This window comes from Trichoderma harzianum, assembly GCF_003025095.1.
Source record: "Trichoderma harzianum CBS 226.95 unplaced genomic scaffold M431scaffold_21, whole genome shotgun sequence".
NCBI lineage: Eukaryota > Fungi > Ascomycota > Sordariomycetes > Hypocreales > Hypocreaceae > Trichoderma > Trichoderma harzianum.
The window spans coordinates 356593-370591 of NW_020209269.1; the positions used below are offsets into that span (position 1 = coordinate 356593).

The 13999-nt window shown below is 49.8% G+C and overlaps 7 protein-coding genes across 7 annotated transcripts; 5 read left to right on the forward strand and 2 right to left on the reverse strand.

The window, feature by feature from the left end:
• Positions 1 to 43: 43 nt before the first annotated feature.
• Positions 44 to 1754, forward strand: M431DRAFT_10454 (hypothetical protein; the record flags this gene model as incomplete). The annotated part of the gene is made up of 9 exons (XM_024911550.1): positions 44 to 148; positions 196 to 368; positions 450 to 491; positions 588 to 657; positions 734 to 761; positions 842 to 854; positions 914 to 1003; positions 1102 to 1444; positions 1509 to 1754. The coding sequence occupies 9 exons, from the start codon at positions 44 to 46 to the stop codon at positions 1752 to 1754; spliced, it is 1110 nt and encodes a 369-aa protein (XP_024768725.1).
• A 1008-nt stretch (positions 1755 to 2762) lies between these two features.
• Positions 2763 to 4204, forward strand: M431DRAFT_513324 (hypothetical protein). The gene has a single exon (XM_024919998.1). The coding sequence runs from the start codon at positions 3151 to 3153 to the stop codon at positions 3994 to 3996; it is 846 nt and encodes a 281-aa protein (XP_024768726.1). The 5' UTR covers positions 2763 to 3150; the 3' UTR covers positions 3997 to 4204.
• Positions 4205 to 4509: 305 nt separating this feature from the next.
• M431DRAFT_513325 (hypothetical protein) lies at positions 4510 to 6381 on the forward strand. The gene is made up of 2 exons (XM_024919999.1): positions 4510 to 6137; positions 6200 to 6381. Exons 1-2 carry the CDS (start codon positions 4782 to 4784, stop codon positions 6338 to 6340), a joined length of 1497 nt encoding a protein of 498 aa, XP_024768727.1. The 5' UTR covers positions 4510 to 4781; the 3' UTR covers positions 6341 to 6381.
• Positions 6382 to 6636: 255 nt separating this feature from the next.
• On the reverse strand, positions 6637 to 7436 carry M431DRAFT_98783 (hypothetical protein; the record flags this gene model as incomplete). The annotated part of the gene is made up of 2 exons (XM_024925084.1): positions 6637 to 6808; positions 6865 to 7436. 2 exons carry the CDS (start codon positions 7434 to 7436, stop codon positions 6637 to 6639), a joined length of 744 nt encoding a protein of 247 aa, XP_024768728.1.
• A 486-nt stretch (positions 7437 to 7922) lies between these two features.
• Positions 7923 to 9452, forward strand: M431DRAFT_513328 (hypothetical protein). The gene has a single exon (XM_024920000.1). It carries the CDS (start codon positions 8166 to 8168, stop codon positions 9306 to 9308), a length of 1143 nt encoding a protein of 380 aa, XP_024768729.1. The 5' UTR covers positions 7923 to 8165; the 3' UTR covers positions 9309 to 9452.
• Positions 9453 to 9521: 69 nt separating this feature from the next.
• On the forward strand, positions 9522 to 10538 carry M431DRAFT_320805 (hypothetical protein). Its single transcript, XM_024914298.1, has 2 exons — positions 9522 to 9705; positions 9777 to 10538. The coding sequence occupies exon 2, from the start codon at positions 9805 to 9807 to the stop codon at positions 10351 to 10353; it is 549 nt and encodes a 182-aa protein (XP_024768730.1). The 5' UTR covers positions 9522 to 9705; positions 9777 to 9804; the 3' UTR covers positions 10354 to 10538.
• A 1010-nt stretch (positions 10539 to 11548) lies between these two features.
• Positions 11549 to 13523, reverse strand: M431DRAFT_98474 (hypothetical protein; the record flags this gene model as incomplete). The annotated part of the gene is made up of 5 exons (XM_024925053.1): positions 11549 to 11664; positions 11731 to 11871; positions 11948 to 12604; positions 12674 to 13085; positions 13170 to 13523. The coding sequence occupies 5 exons, from the start codon at positions 13521 to 13523 to the stop codon at positions 11549 to 11551; spliced, it is 1680 nt and encodes a 559-aa protein (XP_024768731.1).
• Positions 13524 to 13999: the final 476 nt, after the last annotated feature.

The following is a 13999-nucleotide window of genomic DNA, read 5'->3' on the forward strand; positions in this document are numbered from 1 at the left end:
GATAGTCGGAATAAGAACGCGTTTCGCTTGTATCAACGAATTCATGGATAAGAGTCCCGGACAAAGCCCTCCAGGAGCGGCTGGTGGAAGCAGTCAACAGGAAGAGCACGCGGCGGAAGGCATCCTCCCAGCTGACCATTGGCGAGAGGTTAGTGCATTCTGAGAATCGTGAGGCAAGGAAACTTATGCAAACAGGTTTCGCAGCGAGAAGGCAACCGGCCCGAAGACGATGACTACGACGACGACGGCGATTCTGCGCTTGGTTCTGATGCTGGCAGCTCAACTGCTTCGATCACCTCTAGCATTCTACAGTATCGAGAGATTCACGGGCGAAGGTTCCATGGCGAAACCGGCACAGCGCAGTACTGGTCAGTGGACGCGTCTAACCTCTATGAGGCATTGAGTAGCAGCTCGGAAGACGGATACTGACTTTGGGCATCTGGGAACAGGCAGTCCAACGACGAGGCGGCGAATGAATCGCTGGACATAAAGTGAGTGTGGCAACGCTAATAATGCTTCTATCAAACCACCATACAGCAGTCAAATGGACGCGATTCGGAACCAGAGCTGATTAGTGTGCACGATAGTCATCATGCTTTGACTATGGCAATGGGGGACAGGCTCCTCATGGCTCCATTGGTTAAGGAAAATATCAAAGTCAGTACCGCGCTCCCCAATATGTCAATGTGCAACTTGGATACGATTAAACTGACACAAGGTCCTTCGCGATTAGAAAGCTCTTGATATAGGCACTGGCACAGGTTAGTTGCTCATTTACAATATTCTACTGACGCCGTTCTTTATTTCCTGAAGCTGACTTTTCCCCTTCTTCTTCCCACAGGAATATGGGCTATGTGAGAATTAATGCCCACGGCGGCCGCGCTGCATGACTTGTATACTGACATCTCTGCAGTGACTTTGCCGATGAATATCCCGATGCTCAGATCATTGGCACCGACATTTCCCCCATTCAGCCAACGTGGGTACCGCCCAATCTCCAATTGTGAGTTTATACCAACAGCATATTTGTCATTTCCTGCAGATACCTTCCACTCCGGCATATCTGTCCATACAAGATGACTCATTTGACAAATAAAATAGTGAAATCGAGGACTGCACGCAGGATTGGACATTTCGCAGCCAAGACTTTGACTATGTGCATATGCGGTGGCTCCTTGGCAGCATTCAAGACTGGGATGCCCTGATGCAGCAAGCATATCGCGTACTGCGACCAGGGGGTTACATTGAGAGCCTGGAGACTTCAGCCATCATGACGAGCGATGATGGCACTGTCACGGAGACTTGTCCCATGGGGCAATGGGGCAAGTTCTTCATCTCCGGAGGGAAAAAGATTGGGAGATCCTTTACTGTTGTCGAAGACGAAACACAAAGAAAGTCAATTGAGGCAGCCGGCTTTGTCGACATTCAAGAATTCAATTTCAAGGTACGTCGACGCCTTGATAATCAAAATATTGATCATGTCACGGCTAACAGTGTTGAACTTGCAGATGCCGATAGGGGGCTGGGCAAAGGACCCGAAGCTGAAGGAGCTCGGGCAAGTCGCACAGATGGTCCTCGAAAGAGACGTCGAGGGCTACATCGTCTTCATGGCAAACACGCTGGGGTGGACGCGAGAGGAGATTTTGGTGTACATCAGCATGCTGCGGCGGGATGTCAGATCGAAAAACTTTCACGCATATTATAATCAAAAAGTGGTGTGGGCAAGGAAGCCATTGGATGGGGAAAAGCGATGACACCCTTTTTCATTTCAAGCCATTTCTTCATGTTTTTACGTTAGCTCTTTCTAATACCAGGCGTTTCTGATGTGATGTGTAGTGCGCATACGAATCCTTCTGATCAACATACGAACTCGCTTGTCTGCTTCTTGCATTCCTTTTGCGTCAGCGGAATACGAACGCCGCCGTCCATGTACGATTATGCTGTTGACCACTCCGTCTGCTGCACGTCAAGAGTTTTGCCTTTATATCCAGTGCTGTTTTTGCTGCAAGTACAATTAAGCGAGGCACCTACGTGTTGTCAAGTTTTTATGGACACCGATGCATCTCGAATAAACCCTAGGATCATTCGGAGGTTCTGCACATCCTTATTGGTAGAAGAATATCTGTGATGGCGCCCCGGACAGGGTTATCGACGGCGGTAGACTCAAAGGATGCTCAAATCCGACTTCACGGGTTCCACAGCTGCTGCACCAACGGCCTTTCAACCGCTTTTGGTATGCTTGTTGCTTCTCGCTGCCGTGTGGCAGTGGTACAGTAGCGGTCATGTAGGCTAGTCTGCTGGCTCCTTTGACCTGTAGAACTTGCATGCAGATACGTGTACGTGGGGGGTTGTTGGAATGATACCTGCACAGGCCATCGAGGTGAGAAATGAAGTGATATTACACCTGGATGAAATAGTGACAATCGAGCAAATGCTGCAGGATCATAAGACTTCAATATTCGAGAAATTGCTTAGATGAAGGAAGAGGCATTGCATGAATCATCCTTTGTGGAGCGGGACTTGTGATATGTCTTGCATCCGGCACTTAACGATTTGTCCCCGAGTATCTTTGAGAATACGCAATTATTCTCTCCAGGCTCATGTTCCCTCATATATCCCAAACAACAAACCTTTTCTCATTTTACTACTTGTTTAAGAACATGTCAAAAGCATTGATGCTTCTTTGAGTGGGTCGAGACGCCATCAATGAAACGTTCAGACGCTAATTTCCAAGCCGAACCTTTCGGCATTTGACACCCCAGAGCGAAACAGGTATGGGAAAAGCTATGACCTGCAGTCAAATCATCATCTCTCTTTCTCTCTTTATATACAAAAGTCAAAGCTCTGATCTCAGCCCAATCAACATGAAGAATCCCGGCCTTGAGCCTCAAGTTGGCCTTTGTCAGGATAAATTGCTCGGGAAATAGCATAAATCCATGAGCCACAAACCAATAGGGCGGCAGCCCCCCACTAAAACTTGTCAAATCAAACATCGAATCGAAAGGCGCGCCTCATTCAAGTTCTGAAATGCTCTACGAAGTATATCTTGGATACAAAGCAAGGCTGTGTCGAGGCCTGGTGGAGAGAACACGGCGATATATCTGCACAACCTCATACAGAACGACGCAAATTACGAGACAACTATCAACGATGGCCTCTGACAAGCCAACCGGGACTCACCTGGCCTTTCACCATGACGGAAAACTGCTCACTTTAAAGACTGAGTTGCTGTCAATACGACCATTCGCTGCGGTAGAAGAGCAAAACCGCGCCATTTTCAAGGACGCTGGCGACGATGACTACGTTGTCGTGACCAAGGAAACCATCTTCCATCCGCAGGGTGGCGGCCAGCCATCTGATGAAGGCACAATCTCAGCAACCACATCGGAGGAAGGCCAGGCTCCCGTTTCTATCGACATCAGGGCTGCACGCATGGACGTTGTAAACGATGGTCTGGTGCTGCATCTAGGCCGCTTCAAGGATCCCTCAACGGCAGGAAAACTTCAGCCAGGCGATGTCGTGGAGCAGGCGATTGACGCAGAGAAGCGCCTCCTCTACTCACGGCTACACACTGCAGGCCACGTTCTCGGATCAGCCGTGAGGCATCTGCTCGAGAAGGAAATCGAGGGCTTCGACGAACTCAAAGCTTCTCACTTCCCCGACAGCGCTGCCTGCGAGTTTCGCGGTCTGATCGAGGGCAAATGGAAGCAGCCGATCCAGGACCGAGTCGACGAGTATCTTCGCCGTGCAATGCCGGTAGAGATTGACTTTTGGACCGAAGACGATTTCCGACGAGAGGGTCTAGAGCGCTTGATTCCGGACCGAAGCCTGTTGCCTCCCGGCGAGACCAAGTTTCGCGTGGTGCGCATTGTAGGAGCTGAGGTTTATCCTTGCGGAGGGACACACGTCGACACGACGGACCTGTGCGGCGCAACGACGGTGAAGAAGATTGGGAGGAGCAAAGGCATCAGCCGCGTCAGCTACACGGTTGCTTGATGGGCAATTTGGGGAGACCGATAACGGCATGACTTGAAGGAAGCAATAAACGGCTACTGGTATAGATGGTTGCTTAACGTACATCTTGACGCATAGATACATGGATAGGGGTGATTAGACTCTCTTGGCATGGGAAAATAGAACGGATAGGCCGCAGTCAGCCGCAGTCAGCCGCCATCGCGATAATCTCTACTGTTCCTGTGATGCAAAAACGTGGCGTTGAGGCAAGTTGGCCGATCTAGCTGCAATCTCCGACCTCGCTCTAGAACACAAAATAAGTTTCCGGTAACAACGATCGCCCCAGCAGCATCTACTAGTAACATCTGCATTCACGGGTATCCAAATGATAAATCTCCTATCAGGGAAGGCTGCCAAATCCGGACCATCGCAACCCTGGACGCCACAGCCGCTGCTAGAGATTCTGAAGCCATCGCTATTTTCTAAACCACAAAAAGTTGATGATAGATTGCCTTCTTGTTATGGCTAGCTGGCGGCTTGTGCCACCGAGAATCTCAGAGTTAGAGACTGACCCGCACTGTATGAGACAAGACGGAGCGTGCCACAAGCCTCTCCGGACCATCCCCGCATTGGTGACATGGGATTTCGATGTTTCGTGGGGAGATGGAGAGCAGATGGGACATTACAAGGAACCTGGTGGTAGAAAGCGAGTTTGTTGTGAATTGAATCGCCAGCTTTGAGTTGTTGAAAAGTATCCATCACTGTTCGTTACTCAGTTCTTGCACGCAAAAGCACCTTTGCAGTATTTCTCACAATCAGTATCGATCATGGACGGCGATTTTCCCTTTACTTTGGCCGACTCCAGCCTCGGCCAGCTAGATTGTATTGTTGATGGAGAGTCTGTTTTTGCCAAGTCAGGCAAGCGCTTCGCGGTCGTCGATCCGGGCTCCGGAAAGGCCTGGGCGTCATGTCCAGACTGTCGCGAAGAAGACGTTGATGCTGCAGTCCAATCATCACACCGGGCGTTCCAGAGCTACTCCAAATGGACGCCTAGACAGAGAGCGCAGACATTGCTGAAATGGCACCAAGAGATTATCGCTGCACGAGATGACCTAGCAAAGATTCTGGTTCACGAGACGGGGAAGCCTCTTGCGGAAGCCTATGGCGAGATTGACTACGCCACCACATTTACTTGGTGGTTTGTAGGCGAGGCAGAACGGGTTCAGGGATCTTCTATTGTCTCAGCGATCCCAGGTCGGAGAGCGGTCACGATCAAGCAGCCCGTTGGCGTTGCTGCTGCTCTTGTGCCCTGGAATTTCCCCATAGCCTTGACTCTCAGAAAGGCGAGCGCGGCTCTGGCTGCTGGCTGTACCATGATTGTCAAGCCTTCTCCTGAGACGCCCATCACGGCCCTGTCTGTGGCTCGACTTGCATTGAAGGCTGGATTTCCTCCAGGCGCGCTCAATGTGCTTACCACAAGCCTGGAGGGAACACCAGGGCTAGCTGAGGCACTCTGTCTGCATCCACTGGTTAAGAAGGTGACTTTCACCGGCAGCACTAGAGTTGGAAAGATCATTTCGGGCCTATGTGCAAGAAACCTGAAGAAGTCTACCATGGAGCTTGGTGGCAATTGTCCTTTCATCATCTTTGACGATGCCAATCTTGACCAGGCGCTTGGACAACTCATGGGACTGAAGTGGCGACATGCAGGCCAAGCTTGCGTTTCTTCAAACAGAGTCTATGTTCAGCGAGGCGTGTATGACAAGTTTGTCGACCTCGTTGTCAATGCTACGTCTCAGTTGAAGATGGGCCATGGCATGGCCGAGGGCACCACTCTCGGTCCAGTTACCACTCCAAGGAGTCTTGATAGAGCTGAAGACATGGCCAAAGATGCTCTGGCCAAGGGGGCAAAGCTGGTATTTGGTACTGGAAAGCGAGATGCATCAGGTAGCGGAGGTTATTTCATGGCGCCTACCGTCTTGACAAATGTTACAGACGACATGCTCATGAGCCAAGATGAGATTTTTGCACCTCTTCTCGGATTCTCGGTGTTTGATACAGAAGAAGAAGTTATTCAAAGGGCAAACAACACCGCTATGGGTCTGACTAGTTATGCTTTTACAAAGAATGTGGACAGACTTTGGAGGCTCTTTGAGCTGCTAGAGGCAGGTATGGTTGGCTTGGTAAGTTATTTTACATGGTCGATACGATGTTGGAGAATCATGGCTAATGTGAAATTGTGTAGAACACTGGAAACAACTCTTCCGCAGAGGCACCCTTTGGAGGCATCAAAGAAAGCGGCTCAGGCAAGGAAAGTGGAAAGGATGTGGCGATTGAAGAATTTATGATTACAAAGAGTGGCACATTTACTATTGAAGGCTTGTAGATAGCGTTGTGAATATAGATGTGATTCCACAAATTTTTTCTCAGCAGGTTGCTATGCTTTACGTGATTGGATTCTCTGAATGGCTTTACAGTGACTTGATAAGTCTCAGGCTTTCATACCCTTCTATGCTGGAAGAAGGTATTGACTACCATTTCATCGTCAAACTTGAGAGAGGAAACGTTGCCTTAAAACGTGTTCACTTATGATAAAACACCAGTCATTGACAATTTATCACTTTATTTTAATGTCTAGTCGGTGTGACAAAGGACTAGGTTATTTACAACTAGATAAGTTTATCATACACATCGTCCACCATCCACCTCAAGATTCACTCCCGTAATAAATGCGGCTTCGTCGCTAGCAAGATAGCAGCAAGCGTTGGCAATGTCTGCCGGTGTTGACGGTCGGCCAAGAGGAACCGTCGCCACAAAGGTAGATATATCTGTAGATCCCAGGAAGAGATTGGTCCTATCATGAAATAGTCAGTAAAGAGCGTAAATATGACGGCCTTCATGTGCACTCACATTCCAGTGACGCCAACTACTGGAGAAACGGCGTTGAATCGAATCTGTTTGGGGCCATATTCAGAAGCCAGAGCCTTGGTAACAGTAATGGCAGCTCCCTTGGAGGCGCTGTACCATGCCAAGCCACCGCGAGGCCGAATTCCAGCTGTTGATGCAATCTGGATAAAGTTTCCCGGGCGATTCTCCTTGAGCAAGTACGGCACGACGACTTGTGTCGACATATAGATGGACTTGACATTGACATTCATACACATGTCGAATTCCTTTTCCGTTACATTCTCCGTCGCCTTGTTTGAGTAAGATGCACCGGCATTGTTCACAACAATATCCAGCTGTCCATATTCCTTGATGGCCAGCGCCAATGCGGCTTCCCAGTCGGCCTTTTGGGTGACATCGGTGCGAATAAAGACACCGCCGAGCTCAGAGGCAACCTGCTTTCCGGCGTCTTCTGAGAGATCTGCGACGATGACTTTGGCTCCTTCTTGGGCGAATTTCGTGGCAATGCCTCTACCGAAGCCGGAAGCGGCACCAGTGACGATGGCAACCTTGCCCGCGAGACGTTCTGATGACATTTTGTCTATATGTTTGCTTGGAGGGATTGTAATGATAGAGGCGCTTGTAAGTTTACAGAAATGAAATAAGTAAAGACAGAGATCTCCAACAAGAGAAAGTGAGAGCTGTAGATGCAAAACTTTTTGTCTGATATCACATCATGTGCGACAGTGAACCCCTCTCGTTGCCGTGACCTACAAGTGGTTCATCTTCAACATGTCAATCCGTATACAGTGCGGCGTCCCTTGAGCCAATTTAGATCCGCCTAGCTAGGGCCATTCTCTTTGCCTTTTAACCAAGGGGAACTCGTGGTTAAAGCCGGCCGTGTGGAGAAGCTTGTTGAAGGGGCGTCTGCTTTTGCCTCTCCGCGGATGCGGGGTTGTCCGGGGGGTTTATTAGTTCTGGTTCTCTGCGGGACGATGATGGATTGAGTAAGAATTATCTTAGAGCTGGTTCCTGTGATCACTGGAACTTACCACTTGATTGGCATGGGTATTGGAGCCGCGATGGAGGATTTCGTTTGAAGAGCCGATCTCGGATCAGGAGGAACGCTGACATCAGGGCCGGTGAGGAACTGGAAACCATAGGCCTAGAATGTGATGTAAGACGGCCGTTCAATAGCAAGTCAGCCTTCTATTATTGCAACGAAAGAGAAAAGCAGCAAAAAGTCACGACCGGGAATCGTCATTGTCACTCATTACTTCACTTCAAAACTGCCATCTTAACAAAGTCAACAACTACCCTACACAATGGCTCAGACATTTCGCATTCTCGTTCTCCCGGGCGACCATGTCGGCCCCGAAATCATGGCCGAAGCCCTCAAAGTCCTCGACGTCGTAGAAGAGTGCCGGCCAAATCTCAAGTTTGAGCGCACTTTCGACCTCGTTGGCGGCAGCAGCATCGACAAGCACGGAGTCCCCGTGACAGAAGAAGTCCTCGACAGGGCCAGCAAAAGTGACGCCGTGCTATTCGGCAGCGTGGGCGGGCCAGAGTGGGCAAACGCTTCTCCCAACCCAGAGGCTGGCATTTTGGGACTTCGACAACGGCTGGATGCATTTGCAAACTTGAGGCCGTGTGAAATTCTGGTCCCGAGCCTACTTGAAGCCTCGCCTCTCAAGCCAGACATCGTCAAGGGCACCAAATTCATCGTTGTCCGAGAAAACTGCGGTGGCGCATACTTTGGCGACAAAGTCGAGAAGCCCGAAGTCGCATCAGATCTATGGGTATACGAGCCCCGAGAGGTTGAGCGCTGTGCTCGTGTATCGGCCGCCGTGGCTCGGATCCTCGGAAAGAATGGCGATGGCAAAGGCGGCGATGGTCCGGCCATTGTGTGGAGTGCCGACAAGGCAAATGTCCTTGCCAGCGGGAGACTCTGGCGCAGAGTAACTCAAGATATCTTTGACAGAGAGTTTCCGGACATTGATTTGCGCCATCAGCTTGCGGATAGCATGGCTATGCTGATGGTCAAGAACCCGCGCGGCTTCAACGGCGTGATTCACACGGACAACACCTTTGGCGATATTTTGTCCGACATTTCGGGTGGCATCGTGGGCAGCCTTGGGACGCTGCCGAGTGCGAGCATTTCCGGTATTCCAGGACAGGGAAAATGCAACGGCATTTATGAACCTGTGCATGGAAGTGCGCCAGATATTGCTGGCAAGGGCATCGTGAACCCCGTTGCGCAAATCCTTAGTCTGGCGATGCTTCTGAGGTACTCGTGCGTGCTTGTGGACGAGGCGGCGGCCATCGAAAAGGCTGTTCAGACAGTGTTCGATTCAAAAGAGGGGGGTGGACTCGGCATTCGGACAAAGGATATGGGGGGTGAGGCCGGGACAAAGGAGGCTGGTGATGCCATTGCTGGCGAGGTTCGGCGTCTCTTGCAGGCGAGCTGAATTGGACAACATGAAGCTGGTACTTTGGATTCTTGGAAGATGAAATGATAATACGGATACATAGAAACAAACAAACTGAAGCAACGAATCCGTATTCAAAGCAACTACATGACTCTGAAGATCAACGGCTTTGAGCAACCGCAAGCTGCCGCAGCAATTGTGATTGTGCGGCACCATTCACTTCCCTACCTGTCAAACGCGCTGCTCACAACTGTGGTGCTTGATTGGCTTTTCCATCTGATTTTTTTGCCTATTAAAAAACTTTTCTTCACGGAGAGAGAATCACGTTGCTTTCTCCCCGGCCTCGCTTTTTGTTCTCCTCTTCTCCATCTCACGTTGTGGCATTGGGTCGCGCCTCAACCACCAGTATCTTTCGGTAAGAATATCTATGACCTAGGTATGTATCCAAGCTCTTCCATCTCTGTATTCTCTCTTTTCTTCTGTCTCACAATATTGAGCAGTTCGCAGTTCGCCCGCCGACATCCATCCATCCACAATGCCTTCCACGAGAAAGAAAAAGGACACACACGAGCCGGTGATTATGCTGTCGTATAAAGATCTTGTACGACGCATCGGGGGTAAACCTCCGCAGCAAGTTAAGAAAGGAGACCCTGAGTGGGAAGACAGCATCAAGTGTATAAAGGCATATCATTCCCAAGCCACTGTTTTATCTCGGGCCGACCAGGAGGGAATGCGATTTATGATAAAACGCCTCCAATACGTTATACCTCCAGAGGCGGAAAAGAATTCATTGCTACACCCCCTTATGAGAGCCGAACATTGTAGCCTGAAACTAAACATATCTCCGTCGTGGCCCATTTTCATCATCCTCAAGACGTTATACGGCACTGCCCTGCCCGAGGTTTATCTGGCAACTATCCGCACGGCCTTCCAAACGACAGACCTCAACGACCATACACATGAGTATTTCACGATTGACGGTGCAGAGCCTGCCGAACCTGCTGCTCCTGAGGAGGATCACCCGACGTCCATGAGTGATAAAGCTGAAATCTCCAAAAAGACAAAGAAACGCATACAAAGGTGACAGGCGCTGAATGCCTCTCTTTGCCTGTCGCCGAAACTAACAACGAGGATCGCCTTGATCCTATGGCTGTACAGGTGCAACTGGCGAACGCTGTCTCTGAACGACAGATTGCTGAAGGAGTTGGTTGTGGGTGCACGATTGGAAATCTCCGGCAGATGATCGACAAGAAGCTTGAAGCGATGCAAGACGCCCTCGAGAAAAAAATAGAGGAGAAGTTTGCAGCGACGCGGGAGGACCTCGAGCGAAAGGAGAAAGAGAAGTTTGAAGCTCAAACTAATGAACTTCAAACGGTGATGCGTGAAGCAGTAAAGTTCCATGGAGAAGCTTTGACGAGACTTGCGGAACTTGCCTGGCAAAGGCCTGTTGCTCCTCAAGGCGCTGACGTTTGACACCGATGGACTACCAAATGTCTCGTGATCATTCGACTACGTGGATATTGAGAGCAATTGGGAGCTTCTCGTTTCTTTCTTTTAAGTTTGTTAGCAGGATTCGTATATCGATGGGCTGCAGCCCCGGTGGTAGTTTCAGATAGTTTGATCATTGATCCACGCAGTTTGCCGCACTCAGCTGTGCCACACTTGGATTCGCATATTTCCCCAAAGGATCAAAAGTGATACACGAGCCAAATTAGATCTTATAGATCTATTTATACGTAGTCATTTTCGCCAGTCTCATCTACCGAGCCGGTTCACCGTGAGTCGACCTTCTTTACGAGGTATTGATGTGGTGGATAATGGTACATGGGCCAAAGACTTTGCTGATAAGCTCTTTGTATGTACCTGACTGGAAGTATGGCCTATATTGCGTATACATAAGAAGAGATATATAGGCTAAGAAAGCGCATCATCAGAGCGTGGAAAAGTTGGATAAGTTTGAACGAGTGTGATGAGATTTGTGTTGATGGCGAGTGGCGTAGGCTGGATTATATGGACACGTAGGTACACGCAGCAAATAATCACAATTTGGGAACCTTGGAAACGAAAATTTTCAGACACATGAAGATAGGAGACACGAAAAAAAAAAGAGAGAGTTGCGTTGAGAATGGTATTATTTAAAACATTGTCTTCGCAAACGATGAATCATGAATGGTGTTACCTCGTTAAACAATTCTTGCTATATCTTTCGCTGCTTTAATTTATTTGTACTATATGTTACATGACAGAAGCATCTCTGAATAGGTAGGCAATCTTAATTCTTACGCAGCCAAAGCTTCTAATACCCGCCCAGTCATGGCCAGAACCTTTTCTTCTTCCAACCTCCGCGCCACAAGCTGTAAGCTGATCGGCAGCCCATGCATCAGATCGGCGTCATCTACACGTTGTACTAGTTAGCATCGTATGAATAGCAGAGCGCCCAGAGTAAAAGGATAATACGCACAAGTCTCGTGAAGGTCTTTGCATTCGCTGCTGAGCGGAGTGTAATCTTCCCGGGGAACATCGATGCTTCGATCTACATTCAAACCGGTTGGGAATGACACGGCAGAGTAGTCAAGCACATTGTAGACACCAGTGTATGCAACTGTTGTTGTTCATCTTATCGTTAGCAAGCAGTATATAAAATGCATGCACAAGAGATAGGGTAAATGATCACATACCGTGCTTAAACGTTCCGCTCTTCACTGTGTTGAATGGTACTGTCGGCAGCAACAGAGCGTCAAGGCCAGCCTTATTCCATCTATCCAAGTAGCGGTTCTGGAAATCGGTCCTCTCCAAGTGAAGCTTCCACATCTCCGCCGTGCCGAGTTCCCTCGCAACGCCATAGGAAGCCATCTCGATCCTCAAGGGCTCATCAGTTGGCTCAAGCTGTGACTTGATAGTCCTGCCGCCATCAGCTACAAACATGCGCTGCAGCAACAGGGACCCCTCTTCCTGGTCAGCATGATCCCATTCCACAATCTCATGGCCAGCAGCCTTGAGTCTGGCGACTGTGTGCTTGAGCGCGCGAGCCACTGGAGCTGTAGGCTGGACCATGCCGTCGTGCCACATGACGCCGATCCGGAGCTTTGAAGGAAGCTCTGGCTCTCTCCAAGGAATCGGCAGGCATTTGGGGTCTCTAAGCCAGGGCTGGGCGTCAATCACGGCCTTGCTATAGAGCTTGACACCGTTCAGAGTCGGGGCTAACGGGCCATTGACAGATGCAACGGCTTCTTGTCCCGCCATGCCGGATCTGCAGTTTCGTACAGGGAAACGGCCGCCCGAGGGGCGAAGTGTGAAGATGCCTGTACAGGCAGCCGGGATTCTAAGCGAACCACCTATTGTTGTATGTCAGCAAAGCATTCTTTCGTCCCTATTGTTGGCACTCTGGAAAATGATGCGCCTACCGATATCTGATCCAACACCAACGGGGCTGCCCTTCATGACAATGAGCGCAGACTCTCCGCCAGAGCTACCACCGCTAGTCGTCTGTCTGTTTCTCGGATTCAAAGTGCGCCCAAAGACATTGTTTACCGTCTCAGCAATCATCATGGCCGTGGGCACATTTGTCTTGACATAGAAAACGGCACCAGCTTCCGCTAGCAGTTCTACCAGCGTTGCGTCTGCCTTGGCTGGATCGCCTACGTGCACCGCCATGCCCACTGTAGAATCAACGCTCTGGACGTTGATGTTGTCCTTGAGCGAAATAGGAAGACCGTGTAGAGGGCCCATTGGTTTGCCTGTTTCCGCAAAATATTGGTCTCGAGCGCGAGCCATGGCGATGGCGCGATCGAAGAAAGTTTCGGACAGGCAGTTTGTCTAGACTGGTGTGAGCACAGAACTAGGAAGAGAATATAATAGAAGAAAAAAGGGAAACAATAGAGACGATAGGAAGAAACTCACAAGCTGGTGCGCTGCAGCTGCTCGCTTGCAAAATGCTAGAGTAACATCCTCCGACTTTAAAACGCCCGTCGCCAACTTGGAGAGGAGCTCTTCAATAGTCGAGTTGGTGATGGCCAACTCTTCCTCCGTGAACCACCCAGACGTCTCAGGCCAGCCTGTCACATCGTCTTGTGATTCCGGAGGCATCAAGTTCTCTGGGATGCGCCATTCCTTGGGTATAGAGGCTTGCAGCTCGCTGCGCTTCTTTGCGCCGATCTCCTCCCACGATCGCTTTGCGCCACTGGCAGCATTTACACCGTTGGCAGCAGCACTGCTGGCGCCGTTGGTAAGGTTGGAATCTCCAGAGACCGTCATGTCGACTTTAATCTTTGTTTGCAACCTTCTTTGATGCCAAGAAGGCTGTTTAGAAAAAGAGTACAAAGAGGAAGCGTCTTGACAAAAGAGAATATGTCCAGTCACTTGGAGTGGCTTGCTAGACGGCAAGGATAAGGTTAGAGTCGGGGCTTATTGCTTGACCCGTCGCCCTGGGTCTAATGTATCCTTTTTCTCTCGTCTCTCTCCTCCCCCAAACCGTTCAAGATGCCAAGAAACAAGCCAATAAATCCGCCAGACCCGATGCCGGATGTCCTGTCCGTGATACGATAAACCCGCATGATTCCATTTCGTCAGGCTCTACTTACGATGGATGGCTTGAGGCTGGCCCAGTGCGGGGTCTCTCGCATTCCCGGGGTCAGAGGATCCCGTGGATTTGATACCCATGGGTCCGGTTGCCGATACGAATGCATGCTCTTTCGAAACGAGCAAGAGGAAACTAATTCATCTCCAAAAGG